Source organism: Geotrypetes seraphini, chromosome 6 (assembly GCF_902459505.1).
Source record: "Geotrypetes seraphini chromosome 6, aGeoSer1.1, whole genome shotgun sequence".
NCBI lineage: Eukaryota > Metazoa > Chordata > Amphibia > Gymnophiona > Dermophiidae > Geotrypetes > Geotrypetes seraphini.
Genome location: NC_047089.1, coordinates 158,529,551 through 158,553,333, shown reverse-complemented (window position 1 = coordinate 158,553,333; position 23,783 = coordinate 158,529,551). Strand labels below are relative to the sequence as shown.

At 42.4% G+C, this 23,783-nt stretch overlaps 1 protein-coding gene across 3 annotated transcripts in view; it reads left to right on the top strand.

Annotated features, from left to right (window-relative positions):
* The window catches only part of TFDP1 (transcription factor Dp-1), a 270,147-nt gene extending 251,388 nt beyond the window's left edge, over positions 1–18,759 (top strand). For all 3 annotated transcript variants that reach the window (XM_033948712.1, XM_033948710.1, XM_033948711.1), the window contains exons 9-12: positions 1,646–1,797; positions 13,064–13,230; positions 14,332–14,413; positions 17,338–18,759. In XM_033948712.1, coding sequence (XP_033804603.1) covers positions 1,646–1,797; positions 13,064–13,230; positions 14,332–14,413; positions 17,338–17,497 — 561 coding nt within the window. In that variant the 3' untranslated portion in view covers positions 17,498–18,759. The remainder of the gene's footprint in view (positions 1–1,645; positions 1,798–13,063; positions 13,231–14,331; positions 14,414–17,337) is intronic.
* Positions 18,760–23,783: the final 5,024 nt, after the last annotated feature.

The following is a 23,783-nucleotide window of genomic DNA, read 5'->3' as shown; positions in this document are numbered from 1 at the left end:
AATTTTTAATTTAGCCAAAATTTGAAGTGGTAATAAAATCTATCAGCAGGCTCATATTTTGAGCCACAACTCCTTCAATCTCCCCAGTCATGTGTGTTTTCAGTTTCAAGTCATCTAATTTTCAAAAATTCTTCCATTAATTTTGCATCCTCTTTTTTTCATATCTAAGAAGACAGGTGAATTCAAATTTTGCCTGGATTGCAAGTGAATTATAATCATTTATAGTACGGATCAAAAGATCTACTACAAGTGTATGGAAGAGGATCATGATACATTTCATGTAACAGCAGCAGGGTATCGGAGGACAACCAAATTTTGCAGCTTGAGATTATTATTTTATCTTAAAAAATGAAGTGTGGCTTCACAGATAAGAGTAGGTAAATAATTTCTCCCAGCTCTTGTAGAGTATTGTGCTGTTCTGTACAGAGCTGAAGGGAAACAGCACCAAAAGCTAGATGAAAATTGCTGAATTATCTTAAAAATGTTGCTGCTTGGAGCCAGCTCTACTTTTCATCCAGGGCACTATAGGCTTTCAGCACCTTTATTGGTGGGGGTGGGAGTGTAACTTGTCCTGTACAACCAACAGTGCTTTTAGGATTGGGCTACATTTCTTTCTTTTTCTTTTTTTCTTAAAGGAGGTTTCAAACTTTTAACATGTTTTCTCCAGTAAATTGCTTTACTGCTATAATCTAAATTTGCAGTGGTTATGACTGCTCATTTGGTGTCAAACCTAATGTAGTATAACCCAGTGGTATGTAACACAAATATAAAAATTAGCAAAATACCACTATATCATACAATACACAACAGTATTATCAAACCTTCAACTATGAAGGCATCCTAACTGGCCTCAGAAATGGAGCCTACGCACAGCAATGCAGTCACAAACTGAGACAATCCGCGTAGTAGAAATGCTCCTACTCCAATCATTGGCCTTTAAAACTATTTTATAAGTGCTATTTTTTAATTGCTATTTTATACTATCAACCCTACACCACTCAATATTTGCTTAATCAAAAAATCTGCATCAAATACTGTGTGTAATATCAAAATTTGAAAAAACTCGACCAGAAAAAACTTATCTTATTTGTTTAGTAGTCTTCACTGTCGGAGTTTTAATAGTAAAATCTCAAATCTCAAATGGCGAACGGACATGATTTGAGATTTTACTATTAAAACTCCGACAGTGAAGACTACTAAACAAATAAGATAAGTTTTTTCTGGTCGAGTTTTTTCAAATTTTGATATTACACACAGTATTTGATGCAGATTTTTTGATTAAGCAAATATTGAGTGGTGTAGGGTTGATAGTATAAAATAGCGATTAAAAAATAGCACTTATAAAATAGTTTTAAAGGCCAATGATTGGAGCAGGAGCATTTCTACTACGCGGATTGTCTCAGTTTGTGACTGCATTGCTGTGCGTAGGCTCCATTTCTGAGGCCAGTTAGGATGCCTTCATAGTTGAAGGTTTGATAATACTGTTGTGTATTGTATGATATAGTGGTATTTTGCTAATTTTTATATTTGTGCTCATTTGGTGGTCACATATCTGACTGCTCACAGTATTTCACTCGACTCTTGCCTTGCTGTAAAATCGTTAGCCATTTTATGAAGACTTATACAACTTATTTTCTATTTGCAGCAAATTGCCTTTAAGAATCTGGTTCAGAGGAATCGTCACACAGAGCAGCAGGCAAATCGGTCACCTCCTGCCAATTCTGTCATACACCTGCCATTTATCATTGTCAACACCAGCAAGAAGACTGTGATTGACTGCAGTATTTCAAATGACAAGTAGGTTCAAAAGACAAGCATTCTGAGCCATACCTACAAATGTGATTTTAACTTGGATTCCACAGTCCTTGTTTATTTTTATGGTAACTGAAAGGGCCTTACACAGATCAGATGTCTTATTTTGACAAAAGCTGTTTAACCTAACTGGAGGAATACTTTACTATTAGCTAATTTATAATAGACTATTTTGTTTTAAAAATAGGCCTCTGTTAATGTCATTTTGTGAACCAGACTTAATTCAAATAAAGATATTTTAGAACAAGGAAAGGTATACAGAAGGGGCAGTAAAATAATAAAAGGCATGGACTAGCTTGAAGAAAAGGCCAGACATACCTACATCCTGTACAAAAGATATTACTGCCTTCTATGCACCCTAGCAGTCCCCAGTCTCTGATCCTTCCCTTATCATGCTATTTATCTTGAGATCATCTGAGATAGTCACCCTGAGGCCTCTGTCCTGGTTGGTGCATGTCATTTTCACCCACTTTTTTGCTATTTACAGAGAATCTCAACTGCCAAGCACTTTGACCATTTTTTTTCATGCTTTCTTGGTTTACTTTTTTTCTGTCTACTCAGCGTTGGTGCAAGAATATTAGATTTTTTAGGCAAATTTTCATTCCATTGCAAAGACATAGGATTCTGTACTAGAGCTGTTCCTTCCCCCTAGTCACACACTTGGTAGAAAGATGTCACTAAAACCTTCCAATTCCTCCCCTTTGGCACTGGAGAACAGCTTCCTCTTCAGTTTTTCCTTCTTTATGCGAACTCAGAAGGTGTGCTCTGATCTGCTGTGCTTTCTTATATTATTTTCAGTGTTTTTGCCATTTTCCTGCATGACTTCGGTGGTCAGAGGTCCTCTTCTTGGGCTTACTCCACTGGGGAAAGGACGTGGTTCCATGTGAATGGCATTACCTTCAGGTACAGGGCTCAATGGCGGGCTCCCTTTAAGTTGTTCCCTGGGCAAGAGCTCATATGTGGCCACTCCAGGACTCTCTTCTTTCCAAGTGGTCACCTCAGCGCCACTCTCTGCAAATGCAGCTTTTCTGGTCTTCAGGGGCAAAGCACAGCTTACATTGTTAGCTCCAGGGGATGCCTTATCGAAGGGCATGCCTCAGAATCAACTCATTGGTGACCCTCATGATCAACACCAGCCTGAGTGGCTGGGGGGCCCACTGCTGTGGTTGTCCACTCCAGGAAAAGTGAACCCTATTGGAAAGCAAATGGTCCATAAATCTTCTGGAACCGAGATTCATTTGGCGCTGAAAGAGTTGTAATCTTTCCTGATAGGGAAAGCAGTCGAGGTGTTTTCGGACAATGCCACAGTGGTAGCTTATGTAAACAAACAAGGAGGCACAAAAAGCACTCCCCTTCACCTAGAGGCACAGATCTTGTTCAAGTGGGCAGAGATTCACTTACAACCCCTCTCGGTTGCCCACGTGACAGGAGTAGATAACGTCCAGGCCGATTTTCTCAGCAGACAGACTCTGGATCTGGAGGAGTAGTCTCTGTCTCAGAGGGCGTTCATTCCCATTATACAGCACTGGGGAAGACCAGACATGGAATGCAAAGGCAGCTCACTTCTACTGTTGAAGAGCCAAACTGGGAAACGCAGGGCTGGGTGCCCACCAAGCTTCTGCTCTATGTTTCCACCATGGGCCATGATAGGCTGGAAAATCCAAAGAATAGCGAGCCACCAGGGACTGGTGATCCTGGTAGCTCCGGACTGGCTTCTCTCTTGGATCTTACAGTTAAGACCGTATTTTTGGTTGCCATAGTCTTGGTAAGGTGGATCTCAGAGTTACGGGCTCTCCCCTGTAGAGAGCCCTTCCTCTGGTTTACAGGGTTTGGACAATACCTTCCTTTCTACCAAAGGTACTCTCTACATTCCACATCAATCAGGAGATTCATTTATCCTCCTTTTCACCCTACAGGTTTAACGAAACAGGACAGAATTTTGTGGAGGTTAGATCTGCATAGAGCCCTACTTTCTATCTGGAAAGGACTAATGATTCCAGGCTCTCCAATCACTTTTTTGTGCTGGCCAGACAATTAATGAGGAAAGCCAGCTTCCAAGGCTTACCAGACCGATTCATATGGTAATTTCATCTTCCTACATTGCCTGCAGTAATCTTCCCCCTATCTCAATTGTAGCACATTTAACTAGAAGTATGGCTGCTTCCTGGGTGGCGTCCCAGGATGTTTCGCCTGATGAAATTTGTAGAGCAGCTACTTGGTCTATTCTACACACCTTTATGAGGTTCTACAGAGTGGATGTGGTGACTTGAGAAGATGCTGCTTTTGGGTCCTTGGTACTGCGGGTAGGTTCATCTGTCCTTCCCTAGACGTCTGGCATTACTTTGGTACATCAGCTATAGTACAGAATCCTATGTCTTCTATCGGAAAGAAGATTAGCAAGATAAGAATCTAATCTTTCATTCATACTTCACCTCCCAAGTTTGGATCTTCCATCCAAACTACTACTACTACAATTAGTTATTTCTATAGCACTACCAGATGCACGCAACGCTGTAAATTAAACAAGCAAGCAACAGTCCCTGCTCGAAAGAACTTACAATCTAATTATAAACTGAACTAAACCTTAAGTTTATATACCACATCCTATCCACGGAAGTAGAGCTCTGCACGGTTTACAAGAACTTAAAATATAAGAAGAGACAGGAAAAGGTTTGCATGAGCTTATATATAGAGGGAAATAGAATTACATGTTAGAGAAGAGCCAAGTTTTCAGTTGCTTGCGGAATAAATGGAGGGAGCTTAGGTTCCGCAGCAGGATAGTAAAGGTCGTTCCAAAGACCTGTGATTTTGAAGAGAAGTGATTTTCCCAGTTTACCTGCATAGAGAATACATATATCTTTGGGCAGGTCTGGTGGACCCAGGGCACGAGGAGTTAAAGGATAGTGGGATTAGGGAAGGAAGGATGCCGTGAATGATCTTAAAAGCTAGGCAGGAGCATTTGAATTGGATTCTGGAAATCACTAGGAGCCAGTGAAGATTTGCCAGGAGTGGGGAGACATGGTCAGACCTGCGTTTTGCAAAGATCAGTTTGGCAGCAGTATTCTGGATAAGCTGGAGTCTTTGAAGGTTTTTTTTGTTAGGCATAAGTAAATGGCATTGCAGTAGTCAAGTTTGGAGAGGATGATGGATTGAAAGAGGACAGCGAAATGTTTTTGGCGAAAGCAGGATCTTACTTTCCTTAGCATGTGGAGGCTGAAAAAGCATGATTTTGCCAAGGAGTTGAGGTGGTCGTTGAGGGAGAGAGAAGAATCAATAATGATGCCAAGGACCTTGCTTGAGAACTCAAGGTGTAAGGCAGCGCCTGTGGGTAGTGCGAAGAGGGTAGGCAGGTGTTCTAACTTTGGGCCGAGCCAGAGTAATTTCGTTTTTGATTCGTTTAGTTTCATCTGTACCGAGAGGGACCAGGAGTGGAGTCTCCTTATGCAAGATGTAATGTTTTCGTGGAGGTTGGTGAGGTTCTGGTCTGTTTCAAGAAGGACAAGGATATCATCAGCGTATGTGTAGATTGTTTCAAGGGGGGAAAGTTGGAGGAGCTTCAGTGAGGACATATAGATGTTAAAGAGAATAGGGGATAGGGGTGATCCCTGAGGGACACCGCAAGAAGGAGACCAAGGAACGGACGTGGTGCCATTTGAGTTGACAATGTAGGAGCGGGAGCGAAGAAAGTTTGAGAACCAGTTTAGGACGGTGGAATCAATTCCTATCTCGGAAAGTTGATAAAGTAGTTTGTCGTGGTGGACGACATCGAAAGCAGCAGAGAGATCGAATTGTAAAAGAACAGCGAATTTGTTTCGAGAACGTAGTTGTTGCACCTTTGATATTAGGGAAACTAGGAGGGACTCGGTGCTGAAGCTGGGTCTGAAGCCATGTTGATAGGGGTGGAGAATGGAGAATCTCTCTAGGTAAGAAGAGAGCTGGGTAGCGACTATGGTCTCAAGCAATTTAGTTAGAAGAGGGATATTTGCTATGGGGCGGTAGTTCGATGGTGAGGAAGGGTCGAGATCGGCTTTTTTCAGAAGAGGGGATAAGGCAATGTGTGACAGACATACAGGACAAATGGTGAATCTATGTATGTTAGGTGTGGAATTACAGAGAGAATAATGAGATAGAGAGCGTAAGGGACTACAGAGGGAATGGCAAACAGATTTTTGTGCTTTGCAAGTTAGTAAGGTTTGGTCTTAAATGCAGCTTTGAAGAAGTGGGCTTTAAGCCTGGATTTGAATGCCACTAGAGACGGAGCCTGATGTACTGAGTAAGGCAGATTGTTTCAGGCGTGCGGCGCAGCAAGGCAGAAGTGACGGAGTTGTGAGTTGGCAAAAGAGAAGAGAACATATAAGAGACTTATTCAATGATCAGAGTTCCCGGGGCAGGCTATAGGGAGAGATACTGAGGAGCCGCAGAGTAGTCAGTAAGAGGAGGTTGAACTGTATGCGGAAACAAACAGGAAGCCAGTGAAACGAATTGAGGAGAAGGATAATATGTGCATAATGACACTAGCGGAATACAAGTCGTACAGCAGAATTCTGAACTGATTGAAGGGGAGAGAGAAGACCTAGTGGAAGACCTGCAAGAAGCAAGTTGCAATAATCTAGATAAGAAGTGATGAGAGTGTGGATAAGGGTCTTGGCTGCGTGTTCAGAGAGGAAAATCTGGATTTTAGTGACATTGTAGAGGGTGTTATAGAAGGACAAGCAGGCAGCATATTCTCACATGTGGGAACCCAGCATGGACAGTCAAAAAGTGTACTGTCACTTTAAGACCGCCCATACCATTTGCATGCTGGTGACTTCCCGACCAACATCAGCTCGTGGGTTCATCAGTTTTCAGTTTCTGTGGAGTTGAGAAGCTGTTCTTTAGATTCTCTCTAAGCATGTCAAACTATTGTATTTTTTGTGCCTTCTTGATTATTATTTTCCTTACTCTTAGTCATTATTTTAATATGTCATTTAATTTTCCTTAAAAAAATTATTTTTGACTTGATTTTCTTTTTTTGGGCCTTTGGGCTCTCTGCAGCCTGTGTTCAGGCCAGGAACATTGACACTTTTCAGGTTACCATCTGCTCAACCTCCCTGGACAATTGAGTCCTTTGACCTAGCATCATCAGTTTTTCCTTCGATGTCAAAAGCTCCTAGTGGCTTCAAGCAGTGCCCTCAATGCAACATGACTATCTCAGGTACAGTCCCACATAATTGGTGTGTCTGGTGCCCAGGTCCTTATCATTGAGATACATCTTGCAAACTTTGCTCATAATTGTAGAAGTCACTAAAATCCAGGATGTTGCAATTTGAGGAGTTTTTCAGGTCAACTTTGCATGCATCAACTTGGTTTATATTCAAGTACCAGTACAAGGCAGAAGCGACCCCTCCTCCCTTCCCTGGTGTCCTGTCTGCCAGCTCTGCAGCCAAACAGCCAGCCAATCTGCACCCATTCCCGGAAGGGCCCCCCCTCCCAGACCCACCACGGGCCTGCAGTACTGCTCTGGTGGTACAGTCAGTCTGCTCCCCTTCCTGGATCCACCATGGGCCTCCAGTATTGCCCTGGTGATCCAGTGGAGCTGGGAATCAGAGCTGCCTGCAATCTCTCCCTTCCAGCGACTTTGTATAACTGGTCTGCCTTAGGTCCCCGATGGTCCAGCGGTGAGGCGGGGCAGGAGCGATCCCTTTACGCTCCTGCCCGGCAGTCTCTGTAGTGAAAAAATTACTGCTGCAAGATCCTATGGGGGGGGTGGGCTAGTTGCACAAAGTCAATGAGAGGAAGGAGTTGAGGGCAGCTCTGGTTCTCCACACCACTGGGGCAGTACTGGAAACTCATGGTGGGTGGAGGGCAGGATGCGGTTAGCTCAAATATAAACTGTGACCTCCCATTTTTGGGCCTTTTTTTGGCCCAATCCCAATAAACGGACAAATAAAATAATTTTACATTTTTCAGCTCACTTACCAGAATTTTGATATACCTTAGTATCCTAAGATCAGTGTCATTCACCCCTATAACTTTGTCTGTTTTCTGTTCTGCACAAACCCTCCTTTCTATAAATAATGTGGCTTCTGCCTTGATATATCTAACTTTCTCATCGTACCACATTTAAAAGAGATAGAAAGTATTTTTCAGTCAACTATAGTTAAGCTTTGGAACGCATTGTTAGAGCAGGTGATAAAAGCATTTGGACAAATTCTTGGAGGAAAAGTCCATGAACCATAAAGATAGACCTGGAGAAAGTCTCTGCTTATCTCTGAGGTTAACTAGCTTGGAGTCTTGCTACTTTTTACAACTTTGCCAGGCATGCTTGACCAGGATTGGCCACTATTAGAAACTGTATACTGGATTAGATGATCCCTTGGTCTGGCTACTCTGTGGCTTTGACACAACTAGTGTCAAGTGGCTCTCCATTTAACATCCAGTTAAGCTTCTGAGTGTTTCTGACCTAATGCAAAAATGAAGCACTTTCTTGTATGAAAACCTTTAGTCTGACTCTTAAATGGTCTGGAAATTGAATGGCCCTTAGCGACTCCCTAGAGCTGTTTACACAAATTTAAAACACTATTGCTGCAAGTTGACCACAAGAGATACTGTATTTTCTGGTAAAAAAGGTTTGTCAAATATGGTTCTAAAATATAAAATCTTAATAGACCAAGTTCTAGCTTCTCCGTACCCAGTTTTTGCTAGATTTCGTGTGTGGCCACCTCCATACTAAACATCTAATTTTTTTAAAGATGTCAAGGGAACTTGAATGTTGTGCACTCTCAACTTCCACTGTTTTAGCCAAAGGATTCCTCATCTTTAAAGTCTGTTTTTATTGCAGTCATTTCATCAAAATGGATCAATAACTTCAGGTTGTAGTATCATATGAGGCCCATTTGCAATTACATCTTAACTTCCTGACTTAAGATAGTCACATCCTACTAAGTCAATGTGTTGCTTATGAGGTTTAGGGAAAAAGATAGGCATTAGTGGGAGAAATCTCTCCATGTGTTGGTCTGTGAACTATCACCTATTACATTAAAAGGACTGGTCACAAGAAAGCCTTATCTTAAGATCAGAGCCACTGCCATCACAATCACTTTTTAAGTATGTTTCTCTGGAGAGCATATGAAAAGTAGCTACCTGGTCCTTGTGCACAACATTCACTTCACTTGATTGCATGATCCTAGGTTAAAAATGTGAAGAAATGGTGCCTTTGGTTAAGCAGCATTGAATAATCTGCCAAGATAAACTTTTCAACCTACTGGAATGATTTTCTTAAATTTGGGAGTAAGTCATTCTTATCTGTAACAAATGTTTCCAAAGAGTCAGATACACAGTCCTACCCACTGGGGAATTGACTCGATGTGGGGGGGAAGGGGGGGTGTTTGACTAGGGAGGGTGTGTGGTGACTGAATGACTGTTTGATTGGTTTGTGATGCCTGGTGTGGGTGATGTACCGTGTGTTGGGGATTCTTCAGGATATATATTGAAATTGTATGGGATCAAATGGAAGAAATGGGATGTTCTTGCGGTTAGTGAGTCCTGAGAGAGCGGTTTGGAGTTTTCTGCCTCTCGTCGTTTTCTTTTTTCATGGCCTGAGGAGATTGTCGTGCTTCGCAACCCCACACCTTCTTTGGTTACTGTATATGTCTTTTTCGATCAACCCTAGGTGGGAGGTCTTGGGCTCTTCCTCCTCTTTCTTTTTGTCCACAAGGTGGCCTTTCTATTGTTATTAGACTGTTATCTGCTGTTGCTGTTTGCATTGTACTGTTTACAGACGCTTCTGTTTGCATCTGTTCTTACTGTATTACACTCGTTTCTCTGGTTGACCTCAATAAAAATGATTTGGGGGAAAAAAAACCCAACTAAAAACTTAACTAGGAAGACTGAAGGGTTTGCTAGTGCTGCCCGATTCACGATTTGAATCGGTTCACCGATTCACTTCGGGTGAATCGATTTAAATTTTTTAAAAATCAGCTTCCCGATTCGGACCCTCTCCCCTCGCCCCCTAAAGCAGGAGCAGCAGCACTGCTCTTGCTGGCTGGCCACTGCCACACCTGTTTTAGAGGGTGAGGAGGGAGGGTCAGTTGGGAAGTGCTGCAGTCCGGCTTCCCTCCTGGCCTCCCCGAAGGACTGCCCCCCCCCCCGAAAGACTGCGCACCCCCCCCTCCCCCAGGAAGGCCTCCGTGTTGCTCCTGGCCTCCCCGAACCGTTTACCTTGTTGCTGGAGCCTGCAGCCGAAGATCTCGGTTACAGCGTCTTTGTGCTCTGAGCTGTTTCCTCTGCTGCGGTTGCGCCCACCTCTGACATCAGAGGCAGGATCGCAGTGGAGGAAACAGCTCAGAGCACAAAGACGCTGTAACTGCGATCTTCGGCTGCAGGCTCCAGCAATAAGGTAAACGGTTCGGGGAGGCCAGGAGCAACACGGAGGCCTTCCCGGGGTGGTGCGCAGTCTTTCAGGGGGCAGTCATTCGGGGGGGGGCAGTCCTTCAGGGGGTGGGACAGGTCTTGGGGGGTGCAGGTCTTCAAGGGGGGAACAGGCCTTTAAGGGGGGGACAGGCCTTCAAAAGGGGTACAGGCCAGGGATGGTGGCATAGGCCTTCAGGGGGGACAGGCAGGCCTTCGGGGGGGGCAGTCTTTCAGGGGTGGGACAAGCCTTGGGGGGTGCATGCCTTTAAGGGGTAAACAGGCTTTCAAAGAGGGGACAGGCCAGGGATGGTGGCATAGGCCTTCAGGGCGAACAGGCAGGCCTTCAAGGGGGAGGACAGGCCTTCAGGAGAGGGGGGGCCCTGGTGTAGAAGTACACGGAGGGAGGGAAGGGGGGTTCAAGGAGACGTGCATTTGCCGGACTTAGGGAGGGAAGAAATAATGGGTCTAAAAATAGAGGAGAGGGAGAGAGATGATGGACAATGGGATTTAGGGAGGGAAGGAACAGAAAAGGAGAGAAGTTGGACACAAGGGATGGTGTGGAGGGTGGGATAGAGATACTGGATAGGAGGGTAGTTGGGAAAAGAAAAGGAGAGATGGTGGAACCTGGGGTGGTGGGGAAAGAGGGTGAGATGCTGGATGAAAGGGTAGTTAAGAAAAGGTGGATCTGTGGAGGGAGACCAAAAAAAGGAAAGATGTCAGACCTCCGGGGGAGGGAAGGGAAACGGAAGGGGAGGACAGAGATGGCAGATGGATGGTTAGCATGCAGAAAGAAGGAGACCCTGGCAAGCAAATTATCAGAAGACAACCAGAGCCTGGGACCAACAAGATTTGAATAATGACCAGACAACAAAAGGTAGAAAAACTCATTTTATTTTCCATTTTGTGATTACAATATGTCAGATTTGAAACGTGTATCCTGCCAGAGCTGGTGTTAGACCGCAAACGTGGGCTGGGATTTAAGAGAGAGAGGAAAAGTGTTTTTTGTTTGTTTATTTTGATTACACCACAGCGCCAATGTGGTTAGGAGAAGGCAAAGGGGGTGAAGAGGCTATAAAATAAACCCACCAGGATGTTTGAAAAAAACACCCAATTAGGCAGGAAAATCGAATCGAATCGAAAAACCAATTCAGTAGGCTGAATCGAATAGAATCTAAATTTTTTTTCCTGAATCGGGCAGCACTAGGGTCTGCTGCAGATGCTCATAATTCTGAGTTCTAGGTGGGGAAGGGGGACAGGCAATTTTGTGTGTCTGAAAAATCACCTGTTACACATATATAACTTTGCTGTAAATATGAAATGGAAGCTCATTTTATTTCACTGCAAAATATGGAAGTTAGCCATGCTGAGGTTTGTACTTAGAAAACTTGTAGGTATTCATGTTTTAGGAGACCTTGAACAATATATACAATTCTCTAGTTTGAAGTAGTTTTCTGACTCTTGGTATAATACTTTCTTAAAACATTTTGTCACATGCTGTGCATTCAGCCTTCTAATTGGATTTTTCAGTAAATTTGAGTGTCTGTTAGCAAGAAACTAGAACTTTGGAGGTGGGGCAGTAATAACATGGTGGAAGGGGTTTAACGTGGCCTGTGCAGAGTTTTCAGTGGTGATATCCAGTACATCATCTACATGTACCAGGTGTTAGGGGCTCTCCTCCCAAACTGAAGAACCATGGGGTGGAAGGAGACGTACACAGATGGATCAGAAATTGGTTGGCGGGGAGGAAGCAGAGCGTAGGAGTAAAAGGCCACTACTCAGATTGGAGGAGGGTAACGAATGGTGTTCCGCAGGAGTCGGTGCTCGGACCGCTGCTATTCAATATATTTATAAATGATTTAGAAACAGGGACGAAGTGCAAAATAATAAAATTTGCAGACGATACCAAACTATTTAGTGCTGCTCGGACTAAAGAGGACTGCGAGGAATTACAAAGGGACCTGAATAAGCTAGGGGAGTGGGCGATGAGATGGCAGATGAAGTTCAATGTAGAGAAATGTAAAGTATTGCATGTGGGAAACAAAAACCCGAGGTACAGCTATACGATGGGAGGGATGTTATTGACTGAGAGTACTCAAGAAAGGGACTTGGGGGTAATAGTGCGCAGCGGCCACTAAGAGAGCGAATAGAATGCTAGATATGATCAAGAAGGGTGTTACAACCAGAACGAAAGTTATCCTGCCATTGTATCGGGCGATGGTGCGTCTGTATCTGGAGTACTGCATCCAATATTGGTCGCCATACCTTAAGAAGGATATAGTGATACTCGAGAGGGTTCAGAGGAGAGCAACACGTTTTATAAAAGGTATGGAAAACCTTTCATACTCGGAGAGACTGGAGAAACTGGGGCTCTTTTACCTGGAGAAGAGGAGAATTAGAGGGAATATGATAGAGACTTACAAGATCATGAAGGTATAGAGAAAGTGGACAGGGACAGATTCTTCAAACTTTCGAAAACTACAAGAACGAGAGGGCATTCAGAAAATCTGAAAGGGGACAGACTCAAAACCAATCCTAGGAAGTTTTTCTTCACCCAGCGGGTGGTGGACACCTGGAATGAGCTTCCAGAGGGAGTGATAGAACAGAGTATGGCAATAGGGTTCAAGAAGGGATTGAACAATTTTCTGAAGGAAAAGGGGATAGAGGGGTATAGATAGAGGACTACTACACAGGTCCTGGACCTGTTGAGCCGCCGCGCAAGCAGACTGCTGGGCACGATGGACCTCTAGTCTGAACCAGCAGAGGCACTTCTTATGTTCTTTTGTAGTTTATATTTCTAAATTTAAAAAGTTTTTTGAGTTGAAAAAAAAAATATAGATTGTGATTTTGTTCCTCTCATCAGGTTTGAATACCTTTTTAATTTTGACAACACTTTTGAAATCCATGATGACATAGAAGTATTGAAACGAATGGGAATGGCTTGTGGGTTGGAATCTGGAAGCTGCTCCGCAGAGGACTTGAAAACAGCACGAAGCTTGGTGCCTAAAGCTCTAGAACCATATGTGACAGGTTAGTGATCACTTAAATTCAGTTACATTACATTAGTGTTTATGGATCACTAATATTCCCCAGAAGGCCATATCCAGGGATTACATTATTTTATTACAATGTAGCTGTATCCAGAATAGAGAAATATTAGTGAGTTTCTTAAAGAAGCAGGGCTAGCAAAATGTTTTTGATCTTTTTTTATTAACTTAGATGTTACAGCAGTTATTATTTTCTTCCTTATAATATTATTTTATTTAATTTTTTATTTGTTAAGAAGGATTGTATATGCCACTTTTGAAAATCTTTTCCTTCCATTCTTTTTATTTTAAGAAAATGCAAAAACAAGAAAAGCAATATTGAGAGAAAAGCTGGCAGTAAATATAAAATTTAATATTTTCAAGTGCTTAATTATTCCCTGCTATTACTCTCTAACAACCATAACCATCTTTTAGTATTTTGCTTCCTGTGCTCTGCCTTAAAAAAATTTGCTAGTACTCTTATTTGTCTCAGAATAGATTATATCTAATGTAGAGGGTCCCAAACCCGTCCTGAGGAAACCACAGCTAGTTGAGTTTCTAGTGCAATAAACTCTATTCCTGAACCTGCAGGTAGTCAATCCCTTCTCACGAGAATTCTTATAGAGAGCCTCATTAGCATTCTTTTGCTCTGCCTCCTATCCATCTGGGATGTCCTTCAATTCCTCAGTTATCCTTAGTTTTGGACCATTTGCAAGGGTTTTTGATGCTGCAGAGGATCCCACTCTGATATAATGTAACTAGATGCCATTGGAAGTAGGCTTTCATGCATAACAGAACTTTCCAAACCTGTCCAGGGGTTTCCACGTGCATTGTAAATATGCATGAGATTATCTCCGCACATTGGAGCATTTGTACATGCAGATTTATCTCTCAAATATTTATTGTGGCTATCTTGTAAACCTGACTGGCTCTGGGAGTTCCTAAAATATATTTGGGAAGTCTCAAAATACAAAGTAAATAACTTAAAAGCAGCAAAAATTCATAGCGTATAGTTGTTACCAGAACTTAACATTATTGTGTAAAACATATTCCTTTAGGTATTCTTTGAGCTCTCTTTTAAAAGATTTCTTTTCGCAATTTACAGAAATGGCTCAGGGATCAATCAGCAGTGTGTATGTCACATCTTCACAAGGTTCTGCTGCAAATGGCACACGGTTTTCTACCAGGTAAACTCTGATAATTTATAAGGATCTTTAAGACTCTCTTGTGTGAGATAGATATTAGTGAAAGAACTATAGTAGAATGCAAAAACTTTAATGGCGACTAAAGCTCTTTATATCTGTTTTAGTCGTTCATGCAGAACCTTGTCGAACGCCTTCTGGATTTTCAGAAGGCATTCGACAAGATCCCGCATGAACGACTATTTTGAAAAATTGCAAGCCATGAAATCGAGGGTGAAATACTCATGTGGATTAAAAACTGGTTGACAGATAGGAAACAGAGAGTGGGGGTAAATGGACAAAACTCGGACTGGAAAAGCGTCATGAGTGGAAGGCCCAGGGTTTGGTGCGTGGACCCATGCTCTTCAACATAGTTATAAACGACCTGGAAATTGGTACAACAAGTGAACTGATTAAATTTGCAGACAATACAAAGTTATTCAGAGTAATGAAGACACAGAAGGATTGTGAAGACCTGCAAAGTGACATAAACACGCTCGACAAATGGGCCGCGACATGGCAAATGAGGTTTAACGTGGATAAGTGTAAGGTGGTGTATGTCGGTAATAAAAATCTTATACACAAATATAGGATGTTCGGTGCAGTACATGGAGAGACCCCCCCCCCAGGAAAGAGACTTGGGAGTACTGGTCGACAAGTCAATGAAGCCGTCTGCGCAATGGGCAGCGACAGCAAAAAGAGCAAACAAAATGCTGGGAATGATTAAGAAGGATGATCACGAACAGATCCGAGAAGGTTATGGTGCCGCTGTACCGGGCCATGGTACGCCCTCACCTGGAATACTGCGTCCAGCATTGGTCGCCGTACATGAAGAAGGACATAGTACTACTCAAAAGGGTCCAGAGAAGAGTGACTAAAAGGTTAAGGGGCTGAAGGAATTACCATACAGTGAGAGATTAGAGAAACTGGGCCTCTTCTCCCTTGAAAAGAAGAGACTGAGAGGGGACATGATAGAAACATTCAAGATAATGAAGGGAATAGACTTAATAGATAGAGACAGGTTATTCACCCTCTCCAAGGTAGAGAGAACGAGAGGGCACTCTCTAAAATTAAAAGGGGATCGATTCCGTACAAATGTAAGAAAGTTCTTTTTCACCCAGAGAGTGGTGGAAAACTGGAGTGCTCTTCCGGAGACTGTTATAGGGGAAAACACATTCCAGGGATTCAAGATAAAGTTAGACAAGTTCCTGCTGAACCAGAATGTAAGCAGGTAAAGCTAGTCTCAGTTAGGACACTGCTCTTTGACCAGAGGGTCGCCACGTGAGCAGAGTGCTGGGCACGATGGACTGCTGGTCTTACCCAGAAGCGGAAATTCTGATGTTCTTATGTTATGTTCTTAAGAATCTGTCACATACAACTTCAATGTAAGTTGCTGTTTGTTGATGAACTGTCTCAGTTGCATGTTGGTACAGTGGTACCTTGGATTACGAGCATAATCCGTTCCAGGAGCATGCTCGTAATCCAAAATGCTCGTTTATCAAAGCGAGTTTCCCCATAGGAAATAATGGAAACTCGCTTTGATAGGTTCCCCCCCTTTTCCCCCCACGAGAACCGCCATTGCTCCCCCCGAAGGCCACTCCTGCGATCCAGAACCCTCCCCCCTGCGATCCGGCACCCTCCCCCCCTCCCCCGCCGCGATTGGGCAACCCCCGTCGATTCTTACCATTAACTGGGCCTGGGCACCGGCATGTCCTGTGCGTTGGTGCGGGTGCCTGAAGATCTGCCTCCTCTTCTTGCTGGGCCTTGAGCATCTGCGCATGCTCAAGGCCTGCGAGTTCATGTCAGAGAGAACGTGACCTCCCAGGCCTTGAGCATGCATAGATGCTCAAGGCCCAGGAAGAAGAGGAGGCAGATCTTCAGGCATCGGCACCAACCCACAGGACATGCCGGTGCCGGTGCCCAGGCCCAGAAGACGGTAAGAAGCGGCGGGGGGTGCCGAATCAGGGGGGGGGGAGGGTGCCGGATCGCGGGGGGGGGGGGGGGGGGGCGCTCGTAAGTCGAGCCACACTCGGTTTCCGAGGCGCCGATTTTGCGAATGTTTTGCTCGTCTTGCAAATCACTCGCAAACTGGTGCACTCGTAAACCGAGGTACCACTGTATTTCTTTCTCTGTTCACTTGTGCCAGACTAGAGCTCAACTGGCAACCTTGTTTCAGATAGCTATACATTGATAGCAGCAGTGATTTACAAAGGGAAAGGAAAGAGGATGGGATGAGCTATATTTCCTTTCTATGATTACAATTAAAGCAGTTCACATATTATATACCATACATGTACTTATTTTGTTCCTGGGTCAATGGTGGGTTAATTGACTTGCCCAGGATTACAAGGAGCTGCAGTAGGACTTGAAACTGGTTCCCCTAGTTCTCAGGCTACTGCACTAACCATTAGGCTACTCTTCCGGTAGCCTAATGGATACCTGTATTGTGAAACTGAGCACTGGAATAATCTCCATAGCCATGATATGTGGATGCCTAAAATTTAAATTTAAAAAGGGCAGGAAATAATAAATGAGAACCATAACAAAGAAAACTAAATTAAGCCACAGAAAATAACAGAAGAGTGGAGGTGAGAATTATTTAAGGAAAAAGGTTGCCTGGTTCTTAAAAATTTTTGATGGGCTATTAAGGGGCCTTTTTACTAAAGCCTAGCACATGCTAATGGACATTAGCATTCACTAAGTTCCATGTGACCCATAAATACAAAATAGGATGCGCAGCATTTAGCACGCGCTAATGTCCATTCTCACACGCTAAGCTTTAGCACAAGGGCCCCCTAAGTTTTCTAAATACATTTGTATCCTGGTGAAAGATCCTGCTATTAACATTTAAACGCTCATCCACACTCAGGTGCAGAAATAAATTCAGACTTGCTACGAATAATCTGTTTAATTTATTCCTCTCACTACAGTGACTTCAGCAATGGCTCAGATGGCATGTTTGCTACAAGTTCCAATGGATCACAATACAGTGGCTCCCGTGTTGAGACACCAGTGTCTTATGTTGGGGAAGAGGATGACGATGACGACGATGATGATGATGACTTTAATGAAAATGATGACGATGACTGATCTATCTATAGACAATTTTCCCCTTTTTTCCCCTTTCCTCTCAAAAGCTGAGAAATTTCACAAATAAATTTTGGGTAAACACCCAATTCCATTTTTTCCGTTCTATCCCCTATCTTCATTGGAAGTATTGGTAAAATGTTTAAATGTTGCACCGCAAAGAAGAAAACAAGGGAGATAGTGTTCGGAATTATTTTTTCTAATGTGTGGATATGTTTTGATATAGGTAAATGCAGGTTCCTTATTTGCTCCGATTCCCAGGTTTAATTTGTGTTTGGGTTTTTTGTGTTTGCTTTTTATTTTTTTATTTTTACACTTGTGAAAACAAGTTCATTTAGCCCCTCAGTTATTACTGAGTTTACTAAAGAAGATGTATTTCATCCACATTCATGAAAAATAAACTGCTTTCCTTTTATGGAACAATGGGTACGCTGAATGGCCATTTATTTGGAGTGTGTTTTTTTGTTTTGTTTTCATAATGGCAAATATTGAGGGATAGCAAAGTAATTTAGCAGTAGTTTTTGTTAAATCATGCAGTCCAAAGATATTTAGGAATGAGATATTTTTACCTTTTTTACACACATGAAATATCAGAAATTCCATGAAATTTCTTTTCCTTTGTTATATCTAACATTCTGGTCATTGAAGGTTTTTTGTTTGTTTGTTTAGGACATAAAAATTACCAAGTTTTCTTTCTGGCAAAAGTTTACTGCCATGCTGGTGCAGCTATATAATATGTCTTGAAGGTTTGGAAAGATTTATTGCTTAATAGTAAAATTTGCCTGATTTCTTACAGGCAGACTTTGGAAACTTTTTATTATAGTTGTTTACATTCTTTATAAGTCTATCATTTAAAGACGTATTGAAACAAATGTTTTGTATTTGTTTCATAAGCATCTTCCTGTAATCTATTATAAAGTTAAAATTAAATATAGAGAATGTTTTCACAATTTTTTAACTCAAAATTGTCAATCATTTTTAATAGTTTATGCTGGTGTTTATACATGTGTGTTTGTGTATGTGTGTGTATATATGTATATATACACACATGCACAAATATAGGAATTTAAGGACCGGTGGTAGAATGTCATTTAAATTTATTCATGAAACAATTAACTGCACAGATGCTGTCCTAAAACCGTAGGCTTTTTATTGAAACACAAATAAACTTTATGTAATATTATATGAACTATACAGAGAATTTTAATTGTTTGATTTGTTTAACTTGGCACTGTTAGTTTTTATTAATAAAAACCATGCATGGGCATTTTTAATAAGTTCTGTGTTTTTCTAATTTGGGGTAGAGGGAGAGAAAAAAATAACCCTCATATAATTTTTGAAAAAAGTATTCTTGTATGTAGAAAATGCCTAGAATATTTTTTTAGAAAAGATAATAGAACATAGAATTTGAAACAGTTGGGTGTGGTATGATGAACTTACCGTATATACTCGAATATACACTTGAGATTTTTGGCCCAAAAAAGGGGGGTCGGTTTATATTAGAGTGTTCCCCCTCCACCGCTGCAGCAACCCCTCTGAACAGGCAGACTTTTGCTGCTGCAATCAGCGCATGCCCCCACCGTAATGTCAGCTAGTACTCCCTCCCAAGCAAGAGTAATGCCTGCACCCCCGCCCCCAACCCCCATCAAAATATCAGCTACTGCTCTTTCCCAATCCAGAGGAACACCCACACCCATACCCCCATCTGCACACCACCAGAACATCAGCTAGCATGCCTTCCCTCCCTAGCAAGCGAGACTGACATCCCCCCAGGTCTACCATGATCTCCTGGTGGTCTAGCGGTGTGTTAGGGCAGGAGCGATTCCCACTTGCTGCTGCCCATTCTTCATCTGCAATAAATTTGGCCACTGGGGCTTCCAACAACAGCCTCACGAAATTGCTGCTGGAAGTCCTGGCAGCCATTTTTATTGCAGAGGAAGAAAAAGAAGGAGCGAGTTGGAATCGCTCCTGCCTGAACATGCTGCTAGACCACCAGGAGATTGCAGTAGTCTTGGGGGGATGTCAAACTCGTTTGTTAGGGAGGGAACGTGCACAGACGTGGGTGTGGGTGTTCCTCTGGCTTGAGAGGGATCAGTAGCTGATATTCTGTTGGGGGTTGGGGCGCAGGTGTTACTCTTGCTTGTGAATGAAGGAGGAAGCATTATCTGACATTCCGGTTGGGGCGCAGGTGTTACTCTTGCTTGGGAGGCAAGGAAGGAGCACTAGCTGATGTTCTAGTGGGACATATAGGTGTTTTGCTTGGGAGGCAAGGAAGGAGCACTAGCTGACGTGTCAGTGGGGCATATACATGGGTGTTTTGCTTGGGAGGGAGGGATTACTAGCTGATGTTCGGTGGGGTTGGAGCATGGGCAGGGTGTGTGCATGCCCTGATTGCAGCAGCTGAAGTCTGCTGGTTCGGGGGGGAGGCTTGCAGCGGCGGTGGAGGGGTAAGACTACTAGGAGGGAGGGTGGTAGGGCATTACAAGAGAAGAATTATAGAATATTTTCGAGTTACCATTTTTCCCCTAAAAAAGGGGGCAAAAATGGTACCAAGGTTTATATTTGAGTATATACGGTATATTTTTTGAAAAATTTGGTCCTCTTATAAGCAGTAAACTTGGTTTATATGATTTATCTATGGTGATTCACATGCATTAATACACAAGAAGAATTGTAGTTAGCCACAAGAAGAGGACAGGGAAACAGTGTATGACACAGCCTGTGTTTTTGGTGAATTGTCTGCTCAGGAGTCTAAATGCTTATATGATTACTATTTAAATTTTTATTTGTAATCGGATGTCTATTTATATGTTCTAAAATACAAAAATTATACTCCACTAAGGATTTTGTAGACTTCAATCATTTATTTATAAATTTCTAACCCGCATATCCAACAGTTCATATCTCCACTGAGCTGTCTCTTTTCCAAGCCGAAGAGCACTATCCTTTTTAGTCTTTCCCCATACAAAAAGAATTCCATCCCCTTTATCATCTTGGTTGCTCTTCTTTGAACCTTTTTAAGTGCCACAATACTCTAAGTGAGGCTGCATTATAACATTCTTAGTCTTGTTAGCCATCCCTTTTTAAGGTCAAACAATTTTTTATTGAGGAAAAAATGCACCAGCAGGAAACAGCAGACAAGAATGCATAACAACATGGATGATAAATCCAAAAGGGGACAAACAGAACGTCATCAAATTGTTAGACCAACCACAATAGAACCCATCCCACACAAACAAGTCCCCCCCTTTACAGAGCAGCAAGGTATCAACACGGCAACAATGCCGGAATGAGCCAAGGTCCCAGTGTCTGATAGATCTCAGCCCGTGAGCGGAGGAGTACAGGAAATAAATTGAATGGAGCACAGCAGAGGCAAAGAACAAGGCAAGGGACACAACAACAACAGAAAAAATATACAGGTGCACCAGAAACCATAAAGCAACAATATCCCAAACCCCTGAACCCCCCACCACCACCTCCCTCTCCCCGCCCAACCAGAACCAAAAGAAGAAGAAAAAAAGAGAAGAGAGAAAAAAATAAAAACAGCACAGTCCATCCAAGAAGGAAGGTCAGAACAGGAACCAAGCAAAAGCAAAACTTTCAGGGCTCTGGACTCTGATGAACCCCAAAGAGTCAGAAAATAGACCCCCCCCCCCCTCCACCCCCAGGAAGAAAGAGAGATCAAGAGAAAAAAAAAAGGGGGGGAAGACAAGCCGGGAAGAGGCCACCCCAAGGCCGTGAACCCCTCACCACTTAGGAATCAATTAGGCAAAGTATTAAGAATCAAACTGCAGCCTCGAGGAGACAGAGAGTAAATATAAGGACCCCAGACTTGCAAAAAGAACTTTGATTGACGCAAAGAATGACGCACTTGATCCCTCTCAAGCAGCATCAGAGCATGCAAATGGTTACGCCAAGCCCAATAAGAAGGAGTTCGATCTGAAACCCATTCCCCCCAAATAATCTTCTTGGCCACTAAGCCAGCCTTCTGCAAAAATAACCAACCTATCCCCGGGGGAAAACGAAAGGCCTCATATTTATCTAACAAAAACCCTACCGGAGTCAGAGGTATAGAGCGGCCCAACAGAAGCTCCAAGTAACTAATCACCCATCTCCAGAAAGCCCAGACCATAGAACAGCTCCAAAAGGCATGAAAAACGACTTAGGAGCACTGGTACATTTCTCACATTGCGGCGAGTTTAACTGTAAGTCCAAAAATTCTGATAAAGGTTCAAGAATAGAACCTATGCCCGCCACAATAGGACGACCAGGGGGATCCATCAAGGATTTGTGAATTTTGGGCACAAAATATATCACAGGAGTAATAGGATGTTGACATCTCAAAAATTTGTATTCACCTTCCGTGATAGTGCCCGCTTCTAAGGTTTGTACCAATATATGTGAGATCCCTTCTTGCAATTCTTCAATTGGATCTTTACTATAGGCTGATAATATGATGTATCCAGTAAATGTCTCCAAGCCTCTTGTTCATAAGAAGCTGCGTCCATGATGACTACCCCTCCCCCCTTGTCTGCAGGGCGGATCACTATACTGGAATCAGTAGTAAGTAATTTTAAAGCAGTTCTTTGTGCTGAGGTCAGGTTATCTTTGATAAATGTATGTTGTTTTTCCAGTGCTAAAACATCCCTGTCTACCAGCTGTTCAAATAATTTGATGTGTGGATCTACAGGGCCAGGAGGGCACCAATTAGACCGGAGCCGTTTAGATGTTGGTTCATACTTGACTACATCATCTTGAATGTCCAATGAGTCCTGTTGAGAACTGAAAAAATGTTTTAACTTCAGTTTATGAGTAAATTTGAACAAACCTATAAGGGTGTCTAAAGGATTGTATTTGGCAACTGGAACATATGCTAAACCTTTATCTAAAAGGTCTAACTCAACTTTAGTAAAGACTTTGCTGGATAGATTGAAGACATTGGATTGAGTAGTTATTGCCTGGGGTTCTTTTGCCTGGTCGGTCTTTGGTTGGCTCCTTTTGTAGTGATGGACAAAAAAGGTTTCTTCTGTACTATTCCGGATGTACCAGTGGCTAAAGATACATTCTTAGAAACTTGATGAGAATCATCTTCTGATGTATCACTTGATGTTTGTGCATAAGTTTGTCGTCTTGTTGGTCTACGTCGTGCTTTGTCCATCCAACTATATACGAAACCTCTTTGATAATCGAGCTCATCCCTTCTCAATTTCTTGATTTTAGAGCCTTTTAAATCAGCTTTAAATTCTTCCAATTTTTTTGTTAAGTCTTGTAATTGAGTATCATATACATCTGTTTGGACAGTGGTTTTTAAGTAGTCAGTGTATGATTGTAAATCAATTTTGTATTGATCTATTTCTACTTTGGTAGTTTCAGTGATGAGGAGCATAAGGTCATACGAGCACTTATTCAAGATAGCATTCCATTTTTGCAAAAAATTGCTATTGTCTAAAAATAATCGGGGTTCAGTTCCCATTCGCAAACCTCTAGGGATACATTTAACTCTGCAATACTCCGCTAGAGTTGCTGCATGTAATTCAGCCCGTATAATTCTTTTATGAGTGGATTCTACCTGGTCCCAGTCAGAAAATGCTGAGCTTTGTTCAGTAGAAGAAAACAGATGAAATTCAGCCAATAAATCTGTGGCTTGTTGTTCACTATAAGACATGGTGATATCCCACCCTGGAGACGCCATATCCAAAAACCACAACCCCACAAAAATTTGCTGACTCAGTCAAAAAATACTGAAGGGGTAACAATCTCAGCAACTAAATTGTTACTGTTGAGTGACTAAATAGGATTACTCAAATACTTGACAGTATGAATGGTTCTTGGGCTGCATACGTATTTTTAACGTGATGAAGTGAGATGCACGTCGGGTTTACTTTGACGCATGACAGTCTTTAAATAGTGTATTTGAAGTGTAGGTCTCCGTTTGTACTTTCAAGAAGAAACCACGCTTGGACGGCATAAGTTTATTATACTTCACCCTATGGGGAGAGCACTTCCCTTTAGATTGAGCCATGCATAGTTTTAGAAACGCAGAAGTAAGGTATTTTTTAAATTTTGTGTATTGAATTAAACATAGTAATTTTTATATACATTCCCTCTCGTTACAGAGCTTTCACCTCCAGTTTAACCGTGTTGCTTGTCGGTTCCCTGACGAAGGACCAAAACGTGGCACGTTGGAACCTGCTACTTCTTTAAAGATAAGTCTGAGCTATTTCGCTTGTACACTCTAGACTTGTATAAGAAGCTAAGCATAGCTATTGTAGCTAGCAACATTACAGTT